Source organism: Python bivittatus, unplaced genomic scaffold (assembly GCF_059951505.1).
Source record: "Python bivittatus isolate LINGU-HERP-01145 unplaced genomic scaffold, Pbiv_v1 ctg000410_np1212, whole genome shotgun sequence".
Taxonomy (NCBI): Eukaryota; Metazoa; Chordata; class Lepidosauria; order Squamata; family Pythonidae; genus Python; species Python bivittatus.
In genome coordinates, this window is record NW_028277067.1 from 6,768,753 (window position 1) to 6,793,775 (window position 25,023).

The 25,023-nt window shown below is 39.3% G+C and overlaps 1 protein-coding gene across 1 annotated transcript; it reads right to left on the bottom strand.

Moving 5' to 3' along the window:
• On the bottom strand, positions 1-24,372 carry LOC103059432 (keratin, type I cytoskeletal 23-like). The gene is made up of 8 exons (XM_007433447.4): positions 23,759-24,372; positions 14,975-15,057; positions 12,576-12,732; positions 5,783-5,944; positions 4,900-5,025; positions 2,899-3,119; positions 1,793-1,815; positions 1-846 (listed from the first exon to the last, which is right to left on the bottom strand). The coding sequence occupies exons 1-8, from the start codon at positions 24,170-24,172 to the stop codon at positions 746-748; spliced, it is 1,287 nt and encodes a 428-aa protein (XP_007433509.1). The 5' UTR covers positions 24,173-24,372; the 3' UTR covers positions 1-745.
• Positions 24,373-25,023: the final 651 nt, after the last annotated feature.

The following is a 25,023-nucleotide window of genomic DNA, read 5'->3' on the forward strand; positions in this document are numbered from 1 at the left end:
TCAAGTTTCTGTGTAATGTGCAATTAAGCAAATGGAAGCAACACAAGGGAAGAAAAATGACCATCAAAATGTTGTTATAGAGGCACCATTTATTGTTCTTTGGGTATAGAGGCCCAGCCATTATTAATGTACCACTAGTGGACAGTTCTTACCTCCACATAATGTACGGATGTGCCAGAATTAGTTTCAGCCATAGTTCAATCAATTTGCCTTTACCACATTTTAACATTTTTGTCATATAAAGACAGACCTACCTCCAGAATTCTCCCAATTTTTTTTCAAATTTTCTCTCTTGAATCTGTTTGAAAACTTTAATCATGATTTATGGCCAGAAGCCTTTTGGACAAGTAATACATCTCTTATTTTTCTATGGAGATCCTATATCATGAGTAACTTGCCAGGCACTCTTTTAAAGGCACAACTGTGCAGCATTTGCTTCTGGGATGAGCAAACGTCTTTGCTAATTGATTGTCAGACTTAGCAACTCCAATTACTGGGAACCAGAATAAATTAATGATATTCTTATTTATCTAGAGGTTTTAAAGAAGTAAGCTACAACAGAAGATGCTAAAATATTTGCATTCATATTAAATTAAATTACATATGGATGAAAGATTGAGAAAAAGAATTCAGGATCCTCAAGGAATGTATGCATACACCGCCAATAAGGAATAGAACTGTCCTCATTAAATAGTCAGATCTGTATATGCTCCACAGAGAAGTGATTCTTCCTTCACATTGGAAATCATGCCTGTCGTTTGATCTCAGTGGTATGTGTAGAGACTACCTCTCCGTCCACAGTCTCTTGCACAATTTTCTTTAGGTTTTGATTGCTTGATCTGTGTCCTGGAAGAAATTTGATCATGCATTAGTAGAGAAGCAGCATCGTACAATTAACTATATAAATATCCGTGAGACTAAACTGTGGTGTGATGGGATTAACAGTTGGATGCTTCTCCAGTTCTAGAAACTTAACACTGAAATGCACACACCCAGCCGAAATGTCTGGAATAAACTGAAAATGCAACATGTTTGACGTAAATGACTTATCTACCCATCCAAGTAACTTAACTGAGCCATAACCCAAGCTTTTCTAGTTCACATTTAGAGCTTGGCAATAGCCAGTTTGATTTACATCATGAAGGTACAGTCCATACATTTGTTATGGAACTTTCCTCAAACTTCTGTTTTACCCGATTGTGACCATGAAGAGATTGGCAAAGACAATACTAAGATAATGCCATAAGAAAGAACCATGATGGATTGGTGCAAAGACATATTGATCAGCATCCTGTTTCCACAGTGGCTTAGCAGCTACCTCTAGGAATACTTTCAGACTTGCAAGATTCTCTTAATGTAACCTTACAATAAAGATAGAGCTTGTATTCATTGCTGTGCTTCTTGTCCGGACTACCTTGAAGGGCTAACATCAATTTTGCAATTCTGAAAGTATTCCTCCCCTCCTTTCCTTTTACTCTCCAGAAAACTAGGGAGGGTCCCTTCTGAGACGCTTCCTGTGCCCCTTTTCCTTTTGCAGGCTGAGATACCTTTTACTTGATGATTGTCTACAGTGCAGCTTTTCCTCCTGTCTCCCAAGGTCGTTCCCACATACCATCACACTTGGCTTCCAGCAACTGGTATTTTGCAGCTTGCTACTTTTGATCCTGAAATAGCTATACTCATCATGATTGGCAGCTGTTGATAGCTTTGATAGCTGTTGATAGCTATATTAATCCTCTTCCAAAGCTGTCTGACCCTTTTTCCACCAAAATAGAATCTAGATTATATTTACCTCTAAAGTTTGCGCCGGTCTTCCTGTGAAGTGAGAAAGGCAATATCAGTAAGAATGCTCTGTGCAAATCTGCTCCATATCACTTCTAAGATAGCTAGAACACTAGCTTGCTAGAACTCTAGCTGTCATAAGAATTTTGTTTTGTATGCAGCAAGATGTAATAAAAATAATGATTAATAATAATAATTTGTTTTCTTCCATTTATATGACTGCCCATGTCATCATAGTGACTCTGGGCAGCTAACAGCCAATAAGAACACAAACAACAACAAAATAAACTACGTAACTGGCAGCCAAGGTAAAAACCAAACAACCAGCAATTAGCATAGCTTTCTCACGGGTTCTAACTGACAATCTGACCCCCACACCAGGGAGCACAACCGTGTCTTCAGGGCCCTATAAAAGGCTAGCAGGGTCAGAGCCAATCTAATCTCTGGGGAATGATGCAGGCCCTACGACAGAAAGGCTTACTTCCTGGGTGCCACCAGATGACACTCCTTGATTGACTGGGCCTGTAACATGCCTCTTCTGCTGTGTCTGATGGAATCAGTGCACACAATTGAAATGACATACTATGGTGCTGCTTTCATGCCCCCACCTGTGTTGCCTCAAAGAACCTTTTTGCCTTCCAATCCAAAGTACTGTAGAGCCCTAATTTCTTATCCTTAATGGCTGCATAGCTAATCAAACAACACGATCCTCTCCAGGCTGGAAATAGCTCCTATGCTATTTCCAAAATGTCTGCATTTCTTAATAAAAGGAGTGAAAATCCCTTTAAAAGAAATAGATCAAATGTGACAGGAAGAAAGCCTTAAAATCTCATGAGAACTCCCTCATCCTGCCAAAATCTTGTGATAGAACTTTTCTTGGGCAATTCTTTGGGAGCTTGGTCATTACACAAGTGTCTGTGATGGCACCAGGTGTCCAAAAGAGGTTGTGGTCATCCAGACTGCATTTTACTTGGAACAGACAGCCATTGCCCACTTTTGCATTTTGATCTGAAACTTGCTTTCAGAATTGTTCCTTCACTAACCTCAATTTTTAGATTAGATTCCAGTTACAAGTTTGCTCTTTCCTCTTTGTGCCTGAGGTTGACTGTGCCTTACCCATCAACATCCCCGTCCAGAAGCTGGCGATAAGTAGAAATTTCCCTCTCCAGGCGTGTTTTTATTCCAAAGAGGATCTTGTACTGATTATTTTGACACTTGATATCATGCCGAAACTTGCTGAGCTCTTCTTCACATTTAGAGATGAGGTTTTGGATACTTTGAAGCTGAAAAGCATAGTGAGACTTGCCTTCTTCCAAATTGTTTTCTAGGGCAAATTTCTGAAAGAACAAAACATGCCAACAATGTTGTGTTCTCAAACTGCATAAGTACATAGCAGAAATCAAGAAACACACTCATTTACTGGATAGGTGTAAATGATAGCTTCTGTCTATAAGCAGTTGTTGAAATCATATCTTTAAATTTTGTCTATAACTTTATTATTGTTTATGTGGAGTGGAGAGGTATTTACTTTTCTCTTCCTATCCTGGCTTCCTCTCCTCTCTATTTAAATTTAGAAAGTAAAGTGCTTGGAGCAACAACTTGTCTTTTCAAACTGCCATGTTAATTAGTGTTAGTATGATTTAATCATTGCCCGATTGCACAATTTTTTGCTTATGGAGGATGATTATCTTTTCATTTTTTCAGTGGCCTACAATTGCCCCAGGCCAGTATTTGCAATATGAGTTCCTTCATGACAGTTCAGTTTCTCAGAAGGAATTAATGTATAATAAGTTTCAGTATTAAACAATGAAGGAAAATAGAAATAACAACCTGTAGGACCATGTACAGAGTCCCTTTTACTTCCCCACTATTTAATCACAACCATATTCTCTGTGTTTAACATAGACAGGCACAATTCCTCCTTGTCTAGGGTACTATCTCTTTCAAGGAGACTCAAACCTCAAAACAATTCTCTCTTTAAAATCATACAATCTTAAAATGGCTTGGGGCTCTTTAAAAACTTATACTTGTTTCAGCTGTAAAACTTTGACAGCAGAAATCTGAATCCCATAATAGTAGAAGCATTTCCAGTGAGACTTCTGCCTGCCATACAACAATGAAACTGCAGAAGTAAAAGCCCATATCAGACTTTCTTGCTTCTTGGTCTGTTGGACTTTCAGAACCAGTCCCCCCCGCCCCAAAAATGTACTATGCTATTCAAAAGTCTATTTCAACAAGAATTAGCAACCATGCTGCCACTCTCCACCCCCTGCTCCCCCAATTTGTTGAAGCAGACCCCCTCTATGCGTTAGCATTGGTGGATGAGGAAGGGGTCACTCAAAGTAAGCTTCCTAGAATGAGAGCTGCGCACCTATTTTAGAGCTTAAATTTTTATAAGGATAACAATAATGCCACAAATCAGAATCTTGAGAGCTGCAAATTATCCATCCCTGATCTAGAGTGGCACTGAGACCCTGTCTTTGTACCAGAACATTGGATTATCCTGTAAATTGTATTCTATTTTTTTTTTCCTCCATGAAGGAGATGGATTAGCTCTAAGATTGTTATTTAGGCTCTGAAATGACATTCCTATGTTATTTATTTATTTGCTACACTTATATTCTTCCTTACATTCAATAGGTCAAGGTGGCATACATAGCTCTCCCTCCTCCCATTTTTTCCCATAATAACAATCTTGTGAAATAGGTTGGGCTGAAAGAGACTGTCTAGCCAAAGTCATCTAGCGAACTTCCACGGTGGCTGAGGATGGACTTAGTCACTACACCATATTGGCTGTCCATGTTCATAGCCAGTGCATCTGTTCCTATCAAATGCTGAGAACAAATACGGGAATGCTTTCATTTGCCTGTCTTACTTCTCAGCTTCTAAAGGCATCTGGCTGGCTGTAAACTGTTAGATGGTCTTTGATAGGATTTAGCAAAGCCATTTTTACTTGTCTTGCAATTAAATTTAAAAAAAAAGAGCATACCACCTGGATATAAAGCCAATTGAAGGCATTCATATGGATCCCCAGGCAATTGTAATGCATTCTACTGAAATATTTCTGCTCTTCTTTGAATTAGAAGATCAGAAAAAAATAATGTCCTTGGGAGTCACCTTATTTAGTTCTGTCTGGAAGTTAATTTCCAGGGTTTGCAGTGTGCGATTCAGCTCAGTGATTTCTTTCTGGCTGTTTTGTAGTTCTTCCTGGTTGTGTTGTCCCTCTGAAGATTCATTTCCAATCTGTGCAAACATAAATAAAAATAGATGAAATAATTGTTTAGACCTAGCCAAAAATGAAATTCTCCACACAAATTTAGAGCAAGACACCGAGTGTGTAATTCCTATGAATTTCTCCAGAAGAAGGAGAAATTGTCAATAATTTCTCAAGAGCAAGTCTCTTCTTTAGTGGTGATGGCAGCATTGCTACAGAAAAACTCCATGAGAAGAGTTTCTGCAAGACGTCTTCCTTTAAATGAAAACGTGAGAATTCAGAGAGACTGCCAACTGCCACAGAAATGGTTTATAAGCCTCTGGAAAAAAATTCAGTTACATAAGTGTAGGAGCACCATATTCCACCATGAGAAATTTGTCCTAAATCTCTTCTTTGAAATAAATTTTGAAAGCAAATTATCTTTCATCAAATTCAAGAACTAGTAGTAAAAAAGCAAAATAATTTCTCTGTACCACAGTCATTTTTATGCAATATAGAGGTGGAATTAATTAAATTTGGACACTAGCATATTGTTAATTGCCAGTTTAAGTTAAGATACAGAGGAAGCTTTAAATGTTAGGAAGGTCAGATGTCATTGGGGGGGGGGGCTTCATTTCAGATCAAGAGGTGAATGTTTCTTAACTCTCCATATCTAATCAGGCATCTTGTCTGTATGTTTCAAACGGGTGTGAAACCATTGCACCCTGAGATCTACTCCTGTAGATAACTACGGTATCAAAGCTGCAACCCTACAGAATTTTGCCATCTTGTTTTCTGAAAGAATACCTGTTGCTGGAACCAAGAATCAAGACTTTGGCGGTTTTTTTCAATTATTGCTTCATAATCTGCTCTTATCCCTGCCAGGATCTTGGCCAAATCTTCTTGAGGAGTTTTGTTCACCTTCACGTTCACTTTGAAGTCTTTGGATGAACCATATGCGTGCATATCCTGTATATGACAAAAGAAAGAAGGACCTCAGCAAAACCTCTTCAAAACACAGATGACAAAAAGTATGCTGCTATCTGAGGCAAGGAGCAAAATGATGCTTCGTGCTACTCTTCTGCAAAAGACAATCGGAAGGGGGTTTGAACTGTCCTTGACACAGAGTTCGATTGCACTGTATATTTGTAAAAAGATTTTTTTGATACTAGCAGTTTATTTTGTCCAATCCTAACAGAATTTGCTTCTTTTTCTCATAGCTGTTACACCCTGGACTGACATTTGCATGGAGTGATCCATCCCACCTCCAGTGTGTCTTTTCTGATTACTCCATTTAACCTCACCAGGATTTCTTCTTTTGTAATTGTTGCCCTAATTGTGTATGTTTATATACTCTCTATATATCACACCCCAAACTGTGGAGGTACAGACAGAATCCAGGGGAGGTATGAAGAATCTTTTAGTTGTACATTGTTATAATAAATCTACCTTTCTCAAAGTTTTCTTGTATTGTTTTCATTGTTCATTTGTGTTCATTTTAGTGTTTGGATTTTTAGGGGAGGTATATACGTTAAGATTACACTAAAAGGAGGTATGATGGCAAAATGTTTAGGAACCCCTGCTCTAGAACTTCAGTACAAAGATTATTTAACATGAACTATTGGATAGCTCAACCATTTCCCTGGAAACTGTCTGAGTTAAAAAGCTAGAAATGTACTTTGGATCAAGCATGACACACAATTTCTCTTTAAGGTCAAATAGTGTTTCCCCTTTAGAAAAAAATAGTTGTCGCAGGCATGATAGTTTATATTGGCATGATAAACTGATTATATTGGCGGAAATGTGGAAGATCATGAAGATATAGTATGAAATGATGAACACAAGTTAGGATGCAGTAGATGCAAATCAAAGTCTTATGAATATTATATATATATATGCACCAGATCCATAGAAGCAGGGTCTACCACACTAGACAGGACCCAAGGTGCAGATTGTGCAAAGAGGCCTCAGAGACAGTCCAATACATAGTGGCAGGGTGTAGGATGCAGGCAAGAACAGCATACACTGAACGGCACAACCAAGTAGCTGGCATTGTATACGGCATTGGTTCTCAACGGGGGCGGTACTGCCCCCCGGGGGGCAGTGGGAGGATGCTGAGGGGCGGTGAACTTGTTTTGGGCGGTAGGGGGGCGGTGGGCATGTTTTGGCATTCGAACTTAATTTTAAAACTCCCAAAAGAATTTATTAAATCGATTATCCAGTTTACACCATTTGTACCAGCAATAAAACGAACTTACGCGACGGTTGCCCTCACGCACTTCTAAGAATGGTGAGACGAATTTGTATTCTAGGTAGGATGACCTTGAAGAACTCGACATTACAATTCTTCTCCGATCCCAACCAGCACAGCGCATGCGTCAGCTGTCTTCCCACGCAATTAATCCCCCCCCATACCCTAAATTACAGGATTTTCACAAAGGGTGGCGTTGAAAATTTTCCCGCTCCTTAGGGGGGCAGCAGCTTCAAAAAGGTTGAGAATCACTGGTATACAGGAACATCTGCACAGCATATGGGCTAGAGCCCCCCAAGTCCAGATGGGAGATTCCACAGAAGGTCATGGAGAATAACAGGGCTAAGATCCTGTGGGACTTCCAGATCCAGACGGACAGGCAGGTACTGGTCAATCAACCAGACATCGTGGTAATAGACAAGGACCAGAAGACAGTGGTAGTGATAGTTGTAGCAGTGCCAAGTGACAGCAACATCAGGAAGAAGGAGCATGAGAAGCTGGAGAAGTACCAGGGCCTGATGGAAGAACTAGAGAGGATGTGGAAAGTCAAGGCCAAAGTGGTCCCAGTGGTGGTAAGAGCACTTGGGGCTGTGACTCTTAAGCTGGGAGAGCAGCTCCAACAGATCCCAGGAGCAACATCAGAGCTCTCTGTCCAGAAGAGTGCAGTGTGAGGAACAGCTAAGATACTGCACAGAACCCTCAAACTCCCAGACCTCTGGCAGAGGACCAGGTTTGAGGAAGACATGTACCACCCACAGGGGTGAGAGGGGAATTTTTTATATATATAATATGTATTAAGAAAAGCCCCTTGAATCCAAGGAAGTTCATAAAATAAATTGTTAAGAAGAAAACTGTACATGACCTATTGCTGAAATACATGTAAATTCAGAAAGAACAACAAGAAGAAACAGCCAGGCTAGTTTGCAGCCTCCACTTTTTCTTACCGATTTATATTCTGCCAAGAGAACTAGCCTTGCTTCAGATGTTCCTGGAAAATCTGAAATATTGTAACAACTAGTTTAACTGAAACTTGTCTAGTTTCCTCAGATTCCTTAGAGGGATCTGAGTAAGTGTGAAAGGAAAATATTATATTGATCTGGTCTTTTATGAATACTAGGAGCACCATATTAAATATACCAGACTGTGTAAACTCTGGAAGTTATTCCAAGCTTCTATTCTAAGCAATTTTGGCAGATGTAATTCTGATATTCTGGGAAGGTACCAAGTTGGAGAAGACTCCACTATCTGAAAGGCCAATTAATGGGAAGTGTTTCTCCAATCTTCTTTCACTTCTGTGGTTTTTCCTGAATTTTAAGATGAAACTGCTGGTTCTACACCCATACTATGAATCAAGAGAAAGACCAAGGGGATATTTTCTTTCAGAATCAGAATGGTGGGATGATGTCATCCCCAATGACCCACTGTCTATGGTAGCCACTGTTGTCTAGTTCCTAGAGTGTACTGTCACATCTCAGCATAGCACGAAGGCTTCCCAGAGCTAATAAGGTTCAATTAATAAGATTAAACATGGAAAACTTGCTTTCATAGGTTGGCAAAAACACAAGTGGGGATGACAGTGGAAAAGCAGATGATATTGGAACCAGGGTGGTTCAGCATAAACTCACACCTATGTCTCTGGATTATACTCCCACCTATTACAAAGTTATTATGTAAACCCAGAATATTAGCCTGGAGAAAGATCCCAACAAACTATTCCAGATCTGTGTGGCCAAGGCTGGTTAAACAGGATTCTGATCTTCATTTAAAGATGACATAAGACTTACTTTGCTTGCTTATTTATCTTCCAAGCTGTCTCTAGAGTTGACTAGACTTAGCTAGAGAAGAAAGAATGGACTCAGGCTTAACTAAGGATGGAAATGTTTTCTTCCTTATTTCCTTAACATTCCCTCCCTCAAATAAGGAAATCATTTTTAAATCCCCTCTATTTTGATTTGGCATGATATGTTTAATATTTTTGCATAAGATATTTAAAAACAATTTGCTTAGCCTTCATAGGTTCAGATCAGTCCTTGTTCTTGCTGATGTGTATGAAGAGAATGTTTGCTGTTTATTATTATTATTGTTGTTGTTGTATGTAACAGTTAAGATAAATTCTATCCTCCGCCCCTCAAATAAGGTTGTCAGGGTGGTTTCCAAAGAGAATGCTGAAATAATTACATACATACCTAGATGCTATTTCTTGGTTTCCTTTGTTGACCAGGAAAAAAAAAAGCAAGGTTAAGACATCAAAATAGCCCATACTGTGCAAATAAAAAGGGGGAAAACTGAAGCAAACTGCCTTGTTTTTATAGGGTTGGACTTAGAGATATATCAAAAAAGGGATGTAAAGGAAAAGGAAATGTGGCCTAGTTTTTTACAGGAGCAGGTTTGTGTTTTATAGTAAATTAGACTTTACTGTGGCATGGTAGGCAGTACATAATCAACACCATAAGATCTGTGGTGAAATTTGTGTAAAGAAAGTAGCATGGAGTGTTTTATTTAAAAAACACAATACGCATTAAGGCAGTGTTGTCCAAACTTGGCCACTTTAAGATGAGTGGACTTCAACTCCCAGAATTCCCCAGCCAGCCATGCTGGCTAGGGAATTCTGGGAGTTGAAGTCCACTCATCTTAAAGTGGCCAAGTTTGGACAACACTGCATTAAGGGAACTTGCCTGTAAACATTCCATTTATTAGAGAAGGTTGTGAATGGGTAAACGGATGAAGATTTATTTTTTTTAAGGACAGACTGCAATATTGTCTTAAAAAAGGAGAGAGTAAAAAGAACTGCCTTAAAACTGATGTGGAGAAGACCAACGCCAGAAGCTCAGAAACAATAGGCCTGAGATCAGACTGGTCCATTACCGTAAATGCCCACATGCCAGCCACATCTCAATCTGAGAAGCATGTACCATGTTACGATGTAAAGGCAGGAGAAAGAGAGGTAGGTTCTAAAGCTTGGAACTGCTATATACAGTATATGGTAGCTTGAGCCCTAGAGTCTGGTTTTCTTTGTTATTAAAGGCTTTTCTAGTATCTGCAATGAAGACCTTAATGAGCTAAGTCCTTGACACTTTGTAAGCAAGCCTTCTAGTTCAAGTATGGGTCTAAATGAAGCCTGGTTCATATATCTCTTAGAGCAGTGTGTCTCAGTCTCAGCAGCTTTAAGATGTGCGCCCTTCAACTCCTAGAATTCCCCAGTTAGTCATCCTTAGAGGAGACTATTGAAATTAATCAGGCCTAAATTAGGGATAACTTAGCTGTCCTGTTGATTTCAGTGGGTCTATTCCACGCACAGCTAAATTTGGATCTGAGTCAGGCTGTTTGTTTTCAAGGGTGAGGTTTCAAAAATGTCAGTCACAAAACTGAAGCGAAGGGATGACATGAAGGTATGTGATTTGGCACACAAAAAAGACATTAACTGGAGATGCTTGTGAGGGTGAGGATGACGCACATACCAATTACATGCCGAGCCATTGTGCCAGAGCTTGTACAAGGAAGGCAGTTGGATGGGAAGGTCTGAAACAGAGAGAGTGTAGGATGTGAGTGCACTACTTTCTGCTGGATATATTTCTGTTTGTGAAAGAATACTAGGGTTGGCCCAGAAGGATGCTATGTTAATTGCTTGATGCATAGTTAAGTCATGCTTTGGAAGTCCTGAATTCTTACTGAAATCTCATTCGAACCTTCTTTTTTTGGAGGAAGGAAGACTTCCTCTTCTCAACCCCAAAAGTGTTACTTTCATTTCAATCACCCATCTTACAAAAGGCTATGTTTCCATGAAGAAGATGTAAAGGTTCTATATAATTCCCAAAGGAGCAGCTGGATGAAAACACCTAATTACTATGTAAACAGCCTAATTATGAGGCAAGCCAAACTGGTTTGGTGAAGTTCTCGTCATTGCAGTATCTTCCTATGCTTTGCCTACTACTCAGGAAATGATGCTGTAATCAGTCAGTTTTCAGAGTGCCCCCAAACTTAGAGGCACTGTATTAATGGCTTGGCGAGAGGAAGCAACTGCAATACGTCTTTCTAAAGTTATTTTTGAAGCACCAAATAGCATCAGCTGATGCAACACTATCTCATATTGCTTTTATGATTTACATGTATATAACTGGTGCTTCCTTTGAAATTTAGCTATGGGATCTAGCATTAGAGTTGCAACAGGGCAACTGATGTATTTCATCTGTGGTTGTTTATATCAGATACTGTTGCATTTGAAAGAAATGGTTCCTCCCACTATTAAAGGGACATTAATATTAATGTTAAAATTCTGTCATTTAGATGAGAGCTTCCTAGTAGTATGAGTTAGCTAAAGTACATTTTTGAAATATGCAGCAATGATCTCTTGAGAATGAAAGAGCCAACTGCACTGTGTATATATGTGAGCCCAGCTTAAGTTGGTCATTGTTTGTAAGTTAAAAGGAAATTAAATACAGTAATATGGTAACAACAATAAGTATGTGTAAAGCTACACCCTCCTAACTTCCAAATTCTGTGTGGTTTAACGAAAATGGATAGGGATAAGTTTTTTTGCTCCTCACATTTTTAAACATTTTTCTGTCAACAAATATCCTGTGAATCTGATCCATGGAAGATTGTAGACCAACAAAAGGAAGTAATTCTCATAGTACATGGTTGTGCTATGGAATTCTCTGTAACAATATCTCATGATTGCTGATAACAGGTCTAATTTTAAAAGGAGTTTAGACAAAGTTTTAATGAGTCCAGATTATTTATGATATCAGAGATAGTTGCTGAGGAACCTAAACAGAAGAGCACTATTGGATTCATGCCTGTTTGGCTAGTGTGGGGAAGAGAAGATTGAATGAGATGGGCCTTTGGTGTGATTCATCAAGACTTTTAGCCTACACAGACTAAAGGAATGCTGTGCTGGCTTATACAAGCAGAGTGAAAATTCAGAGTGTCAGGTTTTAATTGGCAGGATTTAAATATATTAAGCATTTGTCTGCTCAGATGTGGTTAGAGTTACAAAACTAAGTAGTTTTAATCCTTGCCATTTTAAGTAAACACTTTATTTCATTGGCAACCTATATATATTTAGATCAGCTTAAGAAGTCTCAAAACTGCAGTGATGTTTTTTGGACTTGATGGGCAAAATTCACAAACAGAAACTATATTGATTCAGAAGCTTCAGTCCTCACCTCAAAACAGCTTATATTAGCATCCTCTGACACACTTCACTAGATTCATTCAACATTTATTATTGTAGCTTTTTGTTAAAATAAGCATGATCTATCATATTGGGTTTCTGTACAGATCATGAGCTGATGAGGATTTTGGTAAAGTATGTAGGTGACTGGAGGAAAGGGAAGAAGCTTCTCTTACCGCCTCATGTTCTTTTTTTTTAAGTATGTGATCTTCTCGCAGAGCTTCAATTTCCATTTCCAGGTCAGTTATTATGATGGTCATGTTGTCCAGCTCCTTACGTATGTTTTCAACATCACTTTGCACACTTTGCCGTAGGGCTTTTTCAGCCTCATATCTTAACCAAAGAGAAAAGTGATATGGTTGAATGAGGGAGACAACAACCCCATCTTGGGCTTGAACCTACAACTTCTAGAACTATTGCTTGCTAGTACTTCTGTGCTCCATTTTATGTCCTGGAAGCATCACAACTCAGCCCAATCTTCCATATTCTACGAATATGTTGAGATTCAGTGAAAGCCAGCCCATTTGTGGAGAAGCTTGCTAATCAGCTTTGAAAGCTCTGCTGTTTTTCAGCACACAACAGCCCCAAAAGATTGCTTCTGTAACTAATTTGAAATGCAAATTTAATGGGAAATTGGTGAAGAAATAAGGGGAGAGTGTTGGCTGTATTACACATTTATTTTGGACATTTGGGGAATCATGATTTCGAAAGTATTATAAGAGTTGCTTTCCAGACTAATAATGATACAGGAGACCATTATATAAATAGTTTCTCTGTTATCAGTGAAGATACCAGCTTCCTCCCCAGATCATAGGAAGGCTGATAGAAAGAAAATCAGAAAGTCTCCACATGAGGTGGAGGTACCTGAAGGTACAGTATATTGATTCTAAACTGAAAATAGTTCAGTTACTAGAATCCTTGTAACCCCACCTCCATTTATCTCAACAAATCTTTTAAAGAGAACTCTGAGAATCGTGCTTAGAAAAAAATCACTTTCAATGTTAGGTAGCTGCCAAACAGCCTGACAAGTATTGTGTGTCATGCTATGATAAATTTCCATTGTATATATAGAACATGAAGTGCACTTCTTAAGACAGATTAAAATTATACACTGCAGCAAGTGGATATACTGAAAGACATTGCCAGTCAAAACAGATTAGCCTTTGATGGCATGGTGCCCTCCAAATGTGTTTTATTTCCCGTGCAAATAAATTGGGAATTATGGAAATTATGGGAACTGAAGTACAACACAATTGGACTACACAAGGCAGAAAAACTTTGGTGTACATAGTACTGAACTAGATGAGCCAATGTTCTGCATAGGCATAAGACAGAATTCTGTCTTCCTATAGTTTTGATCTGGGCAGGTCATCACAGACTTATATGACTAGATAGTGCAAAATCACTGCACTGGAATTACATAAATTGTGTAGCTCAGGTTAAACTGATTGCACACTGAGAAATTGTCCCAAGGAAAATTTAAGAGAAATTTTTTGATAGCTCCATCAAAGAAGCTGCTTGAGGTCCATTTTCCCATAGAGGTGATGATGACCACACAAAGAGGTTCACTCAGAATATGGGTCTCGAAGAATGCATGTAATTAATGACAGATTTTATCTTGAAATCAAATGTTGGCTGAACATCCAGAGAAATCCTATTCAAGTATTTGGCAGCACAACAGAATTCCTTAGGAGATTATGGGCTTTTGTAAACTAGAGAGCAGGGCTGGAGGACCATTTCTCAAAGATGTTGTAGCAACATCCTGAATCTGAGAACTTTCACGGACAGGGAATTGGACTAGATATCTCCAAAATTTCTTCCAAATTTATGACCATATTGCATAACCTGCTTACTTTGATGACTGGGTTCACATAATGCATTTAATCATAAACCAACCAAAAGGGCTTTACTTGCATATCAGGCCAAGCCAGGAAAAAAAGAAAAAAAAGAACAAAACAGAAACAAAACAAAAAAAAATTAGCCAGGCACGCTATGCAATGGCAACCACAATGTTTTTAATTGACCTGGCTAAGCATATTGGGTAAGCGTAGCCTATGATTGTATGATTCTCAAATATATCCTCTTAATACCATCAACATTGGTTAGAATGATGTTTCACCTTAAGCAAGCTCTCCTTAATTTGTTTTAAGAGGAGAGGAAATGAGAAAAGCAGGCAGTTTGGGTTGCCTGTATAATTCCTGACATCTCCCCTGGCATCTAGGAAAGATGGCCCAACAGCCTAAAACATCCATATTCTCCACCGATAAATTCACTAGCTAGTGAGTAAGAGGCAGAGAGGAAAGCAACTGCAGTTCCCCCCAACCCAAGTGCTTGTTTCAGAGCAGCATAGTTGCTGGCCATTAATCTTCTATCTCTTGGAATGTCCTAGTGAACAACAGATGGTGTAACTTATACTGTCCATTATGATTTTAATCAAATTCAATCAGAAACATAATATTGAAACATAGATTGATCTTTTTACCAATACTTGGATTGTTAAGAATCAGAGTCAAGTTTTACACCTTTGTCTGCATCTGTTTCCAAGAATAGATGAGGAGCTCAAGGAAAAACTTACTTGAGCCTGAAGTCCTCTGTGGCCATCTTGGCATTGTCAATCTGTAGAACAAGGCCTGCGTTGGTAACCCGTCCAGTCTCAATCTGAAAATAACAGAACATTAATCTCACTGTGGAGGTAGAATGAAAGTCTCATGATTTGGTCTTTTGGTAGGCTAAGAGAACTGTACTTTCTTTTTCACCTCTGGAATGCACTCATGGGTTAATCTAGTGACTGAATTACCCCAAACCCTGGTTTTGCAAAATACACTGAACCAAAATGTAACCAAACCAGCTGGATATGCCCAACACAGCCAAAAAATAAGAATGCTAAAATTAACGAAACTGCGCATTGTGCCAATGCAGCCACTGGGTTTTTAATTGATCAGATGAAGTGCATTATCTGCACATACCCATATTAATGCTAAAATGTAATTTAAGATGTTGTCATTTTTCTATTTGTATATTTAATAAGAAATCTCAAAATCCAAAGTAAAAAAAAACAGCTTGCCTAGAATTTGAAACTCAAAATGGAAAACTGGAATGTGTTAACTTTTCAGCACCTCTTGTTTTGATTTTGGTTGGCTTCAGAAATGAATGTTCTTCTTCAAGCTGTCAAATATTCATTATCATTGCAAAGTAAACATGTTAATTACAATTACATAATATTATATTCCACCATAAGAACAGATGAAAGAAAGCTTGCAAGGAACTGCTGATGTTCTGTTGTTATTGGAATGTGGTGAACATTAATACATTAAGAGTGTTCATGTTTTTGTGAGTACTTCTCCCCCCCCTTTTTTTAATTTGTTCAATCATGTCCAATTCTCAGAGTCTGCCTGGACAAGTCCCTGCAGTTTTCTTGGCAAGGCTTTTCAGAAGTGGTTTGCCATTGCCTCCTTCCTAGGGCTGAGAGAAAGTGAGGCACTAGAACTCGTGGTCTCCTGGTTTCTAGACCGGTGACTTAACCACTACACCAAACTGGCTCTCACTTCTTCTAACACATACTTTTATTCGTTACCCTACATTTCCTGCAGGTAATACACGCTTTTCAGTAACTTACACATTTTCCATTGAAGAACTTTGTCACAAAATTCAGGAAAGTACAAATAGTGAAGTATAACTACATTCATATGCCAGTCAGTATGTCAGAACCTTCAGCAATCAGAATATTAGTTTAGTAGTTGCTTGCTTCGTTTCTGCCATTTGTTAGAAGGAGGGAGGGGGGAGAAGGAAAGTAGAAGGAATTGGTGTGATTTCAAAGGCCAGGAAGATGGACCTTTATCTGGAGATAAGAATGTGCAAGGTTGCACCTTGGTGGGAAAGAGCCTCGGCGGGAAAGAGAACTGGCGGCTAGGAGGAGGGGAGTGAGCATTTGGGGTAAAAGCAAAGAGGAGAAAAAACAGGCGTTAGTTTCAGCAATGCTTTGCTTAGTGTTACATGTACTGTTCCAATAAATGAAATCTTTTTTGAGCCTAATCTGGGTTGCACAAGATTTTTCTTCATTGGGATCTGAGCATCGTAAACCTGACACAGTGATTGTAATAAGGATATAGTATTTCAAATGTGTTCAAACTGATGTACTGATTTGAGAAACACACGTTTCATAAATTCATATTAAAATGGAAACTGATATAAGATTTGAGAAGAGTTTTGTGAAGGATAGAAAGGTGGAGTGTTCTTGGCCTACTGGTGAGAGGAGAAATTAGGGAAAATTATACCCCTCCAATTTTAGTCAAACCGTAACCCTGTAAGCTATCAGTAACCCACAGGACTATCAGAAATTATAAGAAACTGCAGGTGAAGCCCAGCACTGGGAGGCATTTGCAGGGTGTGAGAGTACCAAGATGGGACAAATGAGAAAAGTAGTATTGTGTTGTCACAACACAAGCTCCATCCCTTTTATAGGTGCACTGTGATGTTGCATGCAACTGGGAAAGGGTCATGACATTTTGATAAAAGCATCAGATCCTGTCTCAAATTTATATACAGCAAAGGTTCCTGAATGCCAGTAACCATAATGTGAGTGCCAAACTAACCATGGAAATGAAAAATATTTTTTAAATGATGAAAAGCTCAGGAGATCACCAGGAAATCAGGAGATTTACTAGTTTTAAAACTCAACATTTTGCAAGATTTCAGATGGGACACAAACATTTCATAACATTTGATGATCTTCTGAGATTTTAGAACCCTTTTTTTAATGTTTAAATTTAATTTTAGGATCCCATGAATGCTTCCTGGCAGAATAGCAAATGCCATGCCAGGGCTGCATTAGCCATGCCTATTAATGCCACGCCTACAGGGCCTGCATTAGCAACCTCTGCCATACAGTGGTTCTCAAAAGCTTTCAATAATTATGTATCATTCTACACAAGGAAAAAGCTGTGAATTTCTAGTTATATAAATTATGGGCAGGAGTGTAAGATACCCTTGACCTGAAGCATCCCCAAAAGACCACTAGAATCTCTACTGGAAATACATTCACTGAACAAGAGAGACACTTTCCTAGACAGGCAACGTAGGCCTCAGGTGTTAACTGAAGACACAATACAGGAGCCCCTAATGATCAGCATTAATTCAGAAATGCAATTAATAATCTTTCATTCAAAACTGATATATTACAGGACAAGAAAAGGGCAGTAACTGTAATCTTAAAACCAGTGATCTATATTTTTTAGATCCCAGTTTGAGGGAGCATCTAAAAAAATCTGCTTAGGCTTCTGGAGGCCTGGCATATAGCAAATTACACTAGATGAAATTACTTAACCTAAATATCAAGTTCTTATGTTTGTTGCACTGGCATACAAATTACATTAAAGGCCCACCTCGTCTATTCATCTCTTCCTCTCAGCCTAATGCCATGCATATTGCCATAAGCAAAAGAAAGAAAGAAAGAAAGAAAGAAAGAAAGAAAGAAAGAAAGAAAGAAAGAAAGAAAGAAAGAAAGAAAGAAAGAAAGAAAGAAAGGAATATTTGCAGTGGAATTAAGCAAAACCAAGAGTTTTAGGAGTCTTTCCTCCTGCCTTCCCCCCACCCCTGGCCAATGCAGGGTCTTTAACCATTTTGGCCTGGGGAAAATTCTTTCAGATACCCAGATGGAAACAAAACTCAGCATGAATCATGCCAAAAGGAAATTGGGTGGTGTTATGACTATGGGTGGTTTGGAGTGATGTTGAGACAATATCTTGCCAAACACCTATTATGTAAATCCTCTGTGATGTGCCAGAGGAAGCTGAAAATCCCTCCAAGAGTATATTGAAAGGTGAATATCTTTTTAAGCCCAAATGAGTCACTAAAATGGAAATCTTGATTCACAGAACTCTGTCCTGGATGAACTAAATTCCTTGCTTCCATTAGTGTATTTGTGATGGGCTGTTTATCCATTAATTCAGATTCCCCTCCCAGATACACAGGAGAATAAGGGATGGTACATTGTCATCTCACAGAGTCTATCTACAACCCTGCCAAACACAAACATGCTAATATTTGAAAAAGATGATGTGCGATTGTTTCTTGCACCTGTCATATCAGCAGATGTAAGCCTAAGTGTAGGCCTCAGGCCAAGAAACGGGTCAAGTCTTGGGCGTGAGTGTCTAATTTTCTGGAATTGTTTCTAAGTATTTCCTCCAGGAAATCCAGCAGTGGCGACCAAACAGGAAGGGTCTATATTGACATTCAGTCAAGGAAAGACAGGAGTTGCAGGAAGTGTCTACCCTATTTAAGCAGTGTGATTAAGTCTACAAGGAAATGAAGAGGAGTTTTTACTGTTAGGGTGCCGAGAACATATATTTACTGGCTCATGACAGAAAGAGTGGTAAGTCCGGAATGAAGGCAAACTGATGTCTGAGAATAGCAAACCTCTACATCAAGCATATGCATCATTTTCTTTGTTTGCAGATGTGTACAGAAGCAATAAAGCACACCTACATAATTAATTCAGTATGTTCCATCAAGTCATTATTTACTCTTAGTGACCACATAGATAGTTTTTCTTCATGACAGTCTGTCCCTAAGCTGGTCTTTCAGGTCTTCCAATGGTGCACCCATTGCCACTGTAACTGAGTCCATCCACCTTGCTGCTGGTCGTCCTCTTCTCTTTCCTTCCACTACAGAAAAATAGTCACCATTTATAACTGTATGGCTTATTATCTCGCATGAAATGTTAGCATGGGCCTGGAGGAGAACTCCATCTAACAGTGCAAGTTGATGGGTCAAAACCGGAGGAGTTTAAGGGCAAACAAAGCCACAAGGACCAAGCAAGGAATGACAAGGAAGGGAGATTTACAGCTGGAAATGTTTCTTTTCTTGGTGCTGGTCCTTTATGCTGGATTTGTTTGTTGGGTCCTGAAAATTACTCTGTAGCTGTCCAAGTTGAGACTTGTAAGCTGAAAAGACGTCCAGCCTTCTTTCTTGAGATCAGAATCATATCACTCCAATCCAACATTAGACAACCTTTTTGAACCAGTGAGCACACTGAAATGTTTAGATGAGATTGTGGGCATGCTCACAAAATGAGTGCCATGATGGGCATAGCCATTCACAAAGTTTCATTTATCGGATGGAACACTGTAAGATTGTTTTCTACCATCCTCTCTAGTTTTCTTGCTATAGCCTTGACTTATTTTCTGTTTTCTCAGCACAGGAGTACTTTTCCAGATAAAGCACTGCGTTGCTTCAATTTTATGAATGCCTATGGGACCAACCAGGAACCCAGGGCATTTTTGGAAATTATGATGATCTAATTATGATGAGATTATGATGGCAAGAGAGAGAGATCCACACCGCCTCAGTATGTATGGGCACTACTTTGCCTACCCTGTTTTAATCCCATAAAATAGGAAAACGCTAAGAGGATATCACTGTGCAGTTTGAATTATCTAGTCCTGGGAGCAGTGTTGCTGAAACTCAGGTTTTCAAATGATCTCTATTCTGCCAAACTACTCCTCATAAACTAAACTGCAACTTTATGCAAAGACGAGCTCCTCATCAGACATAACAAAGTGAAGTTAAAAGTCATTAGTCTAATTAATTATAGAGGCTATTGTTTAGCTGAAGAAAGTTTTATTACAAGTCCATCTTGTTATTAGACCTGAGCGTGGAGATATGTGAGTGTGTAGGGAACATTCTTGTACGTTCCCTATCAAATTCTTTGTGAGAACAAGAACTCCTTTTTAATTATAGGAATGTCAAATATTTGCAGGAAATGTACATGTGCCTGTGTGTGTCTTAAGGATTATTGTTATAATTAGAATCTATTGGCCTCTGCATTCACAAACATCCATTTTGGGAATTCCATCTTCCTGTGTTAAGAACGGCAGACAGATGCTCTGAAAGCATTTTCAAAAAGAATCTTCTTGCTACCACCTTGCTACAAGTTGCCTATTTCTGTGTAACAAAACATATTAAGAACAAAGTATATAGCACATTTAAAATGGTGGCCCCCCCCCCCCAAAAGGAAGCTTACAGTATGCTCCTTTGTCACAGTCTTGGCAATCTTTAATACTATTTTTCAAAACTCCTGCCGCAAAGGAATGGACAAATTTCATTTTTGCTAAGGTTCTCATTTCTTCAGCATAAAGTTCATGTCCACATAAGCTAAAGTTTGTTTTCACCAAAGTGTGCAAAAACATTTGTATGTATTTTCATGTGCTTCCCCTCCCCAATTATACACATTTTGCACACCCTTTTCTTAATGTTTGCAAGCGATCTCCTCTAACATTACATTTTTGAACCACATTCTTCCAAATATTTTAACTCATTTGCTGGAGAACTGAATCTCAACATTTAAGAAAACATAGATTTTGAAGTACAGCTTTGTTCTAGTCTGCATATAGATCCAAGAAGTGTGAAGTATGTTGGTTGGTATTACAATGTAAACCAACCTCATTTCTTCCCTTTGCCCTAATGCTGAGTGGATTGAAGGTTACATGAAAGACGTTGCATCTTAAACACTTCATTTAAGCCATGTCTCCTTCAGCTGTTCCCACATTATAAAGCAGCAGTGTGCTGAGAAGGACAGACACATCTATACATATGTATATAAACACAGAGAGACACCAGCCCTAAAGCAAAGAGAGACAAAGCGACTACTAAAAACAAAAAAGGATATCCCAGGGTCAATGAATATGGGCAAGCTATAATGACAATCCTCTGATTCTTGTTACCTACCACAGAAGAAGTGATTTATTTTTATCAGTGGGGTACCGTTCAGATTAGGTTGGGGCTCACAGGATGGAGTGTCTTGCTATTCTAACATTCCTAATATAGAAAGGTGAACATCTCAAGAGATTACTGCTCTGGCAATTTCACACTGACATTTAGTCTCCAGTGAACAAGGATTATTATTTTTTTAATAGAGGAGTATTTAGTTTCAAAGTATGCAGCAGTCTACTTCAGATGTAAGTTTGTGCTGCATTGAGAATGAGGCAAGAATAGTGCAAGGGAATAAATGAGCTGAGGCAAAGGCAGGGATGTCTACAGAGAAGGGGTTTAAAAACATCAAGAAGGTGGCCATAATCATACAATAGACACCCTGCTCTTTTTTACATGCATCGCAACATCCTTGGGTAAAAGACAAGATGCACCTCATCCTGTTCCATATACCAAAGCTGACCAGAACTGCAGTTGTATCTCATGTCAACAATAGTGATGGACTAGGATTTTCCACTTCACCACAGAGGCACTAATTAGTTTAGGGATGCAGAGATAGTTTAGGGATGCACACACACACAGTTCTACCCTCCAACCATCATCTCCGCTTCCTGTTCACTCTGGCCTCTGGCACCTGACACAGCCAACTCACCCTACCTAATCATTACACCAGTCTTGTGATGAGACCTGTAAAACAATGATGAACTTTCCAGAGATAATTTAAAGAATCAGCTTTCCTCAGGAGCGTTTAACAACACAGCTTGCTAATATAATGAAATGAGCAAGATCATTTTCAGTGTAATATATTTCACCCACTGGATTGCTTTTTAATTTTCCTGGAATGTTTCAGTAGTATTTATCATACATGTCATTTGCTCAAGAGCTCTATTCAGGCATTACGTGTATTTCAATGTGGCTAATACAGATGTGGCTGCATTATTCCACCCCGGCTTTCACAAACACCTTACACCGAATGAAGAGATCGGCAGTGGGCTTCTACTTGTATTGTGTATAAGCCAAAGACAGGAAGCAGGGCTCATGAGCCATAAGCCCTCAGCTATAAAACGCCATGGAGCTCACCTGCCTTTGCCACCAATCAACCAACAAATCAGCATAATCGACTGACCAGTGGGAAACAAACTATTTTTTCCCCATGCCTTATGGTTCATGTTACTCAGAAGCATTGGCTTCTCACAGCAGGAAACAAGCAATTTTCAAGGAGGATCGCTGGGAACCAGGAGAAGCTTCACTGCTTTTCCTGTCATCTCAGGGAGTCTGCTTCAAATCATTAATTTGGGAAATGGTCAATCTTTTTCTCCCAGTAGCTCTATTTAAGATTGCTAGGAGGGGAGGGGATAAAAGATTAATGGATGAGTACATACTGAGATTTCACTAGTCCTGACCCTGTCACCTTCAAGAAGGCTTTGAGGACCCAGATGTCCCCTGTTGGGCCCAGGAAATTAGCTGGGCTCATCTTAGGAGGTTGAGTTTATGTGATTGTGCCCCAACTGTGTGATTTATTTTGATGAATGGGGCTTTTTGTTGCTGTTGGATATTGTAATTTGTTTTATGGTTGTATGCTGCCTGGAGTCTCATTTTTGTGAGCTGGAAAAATGTATACAACTTTAAATTAATTAATTAAATACATTTGCATGTATATATGTATTGGCATACATGTATGTCTATATTTACAAAGTCTGACCCATTAACTGATGTGAGTCTCAGAGGCCAAAACATTTGCCTAGGTAGCCCTGACCTAAACACAAGCAGAAATCTCTATGCAGTTGAAACCTTGCTTTAATCAGTGTTCCTGATTATACAAAGGAAGAATATTTAAATGAATGAAAATAAATCCACCTGAGATTTCCTCCATTCACTGCAGGGTATATTGGGGATAAGGGGGCACAGGGTCAATCTGCATGCCTCATTCCTCTTATTTGTTTTACAAAATCCTCTTCTAGTGTAACATCCAAAGGTCAGTGGCTGCTCCATTAACTGGTTTTAACAAGAATTAATTCATAAATCTAGTCTCAGTGTTTTCTAAGAGAGGCTATGCTCTAAACCATGACACAAATGGGTCACCTGATGATTATGTTTTAAAATAGGTACATTGTACATCAATAACAGAAAAACAAGAAAAAATGGTAATATTATCTTCCATTTAGAATTCAGTAAATATTTTGAGTGCACTAGAAATGCAGTGGTTCAATCTAAAATGCAGAATTTTCTTTCTTTGCTCCCATTATTATTTTAGAGAAGGATGTATAAAATTAAGTGTTACAACCAAACATTAAAAAAAAAAAGTTAAATATGAACATGCCGTATTTGCTGCCCCAGAGCCTAACATCCACAAGTGGAATATTATATGAAAAGTTAAAAGTCTCTCTGTCCCCAGGAAAAAATAGTAATTAGATGAATAGATTTCAGTCTGTGCCTACGCATTTAAAAACAATAGTAAGGCTCCTTCTCCTTCACCTTTTGCTACTCTCTGAATCCACATTTTTTCATGGGATATTTCATCGGCATAATTTCAGCAAAAATAATTTTTGGCAGCAATATTTCAGAGGTTTCTAATGCAGCCAGCTGGGCTGAATCAATCCTTGGATTCCCTCTGGAGAGGAATGTAGAACAGTTGGCATCTCTGCTGACTTACCAGCTCGTGCATGTCTAAGATGTTTTGCTCGTAATCCTTGAAGTCCTGCTTGGTGCCGTGAGACCTCTTCTGGTGCCACTCCCGGATGCAGCCCTCCAGCTGTGTGTTGGCTTCCTCCAAAGATCGTACTTTTTCCAAGTAGGCAGCCAAGCGGTCATTCAGGTCCTGCATGGTCCGCTTTTCGTTCCCCCCCATGAAGAGGTTTCCCTGGCTCCCACTGAAGGATCCCCAGCTTGTCCCAGCATCAGAGACCAGCCAGATGGGGCTTACAAAGGACACAGGCGTGGGAATGCTGCTGCTTGCTCCATGGAAGCTGGAAGTTCTGTAGGGATCACCTACAGGTTGGAAGATGCATCCTGCAGCTCCTCCGAGGGAGCCAGAGGAAAAGTGGTAGAAGCCATGGCTAGAATTCATCCTGACCTGGTTGTATCACCAACTCTTCTCTCTCTTTCCCTCTCTCCTTTTTGACTCACCGTCACTGCCTGAGAAATGTCTCAACCTTCCTGAAGTGCTTTTAAGCCTTTCCCTGTGGGAGTTTCCCTGTTAAGTGACTATGCCAACAAGGATTGTGTCATCACCAGCTATGTGCTTCCTCTTGGTCAATTCTGAAAAGCCTGATTAGCCGGCAAATACGATTGTTGTCATTCTTTGAAAAAGGGACCTAGTAAAAGCTTTTCTTCTTTCTCTTTCTCTTTCTCTCTCTCTTGCTTCTTTTTCTCCTTCTTCTTCTTCCTTTGGCAGTGTATCACTGAGGTGTGGACAGCGAAGGGAGGGGTACAGTGTGGAGCTGAAACAATCCAGCCTCTGCCTCAGGTTTCTTTAAATCACAAGAACTCTGTGTTAAGTTAAGCTGTTTGCAGTAGCAGAAATTACACACAGTCCTGAAGACTGGAAAAGCATTAGGTTTCCTGCTGTCATGCTTTAAGGGGCAGCAGCAGTGGGTTCTGTTTCTAAACAGCTGCATTTCACAACATTCTGCAACTTCTCACAACCCCTCGAAGCACTATACGTGCTTATCAAATTATTATGTAAGCTCTGACAAGAATAGGTGATTATATAATAAATCCTTCATGAATATAGACCCATTCTCTACAGAAATCTACACAAACACCCTCTCGGTTTGTCGCACACTACAAGGCCAGTTCCAGGTCTGAGAAGGCAATGAGTGAAATGCCGATTGATAGACTCTTTCCCTCTGTTGGCATCTCCTGCCAAGATTTCCAGTCAGCGCAAGGAAACTTTTTAATTTCTCCCAGAATAATGCT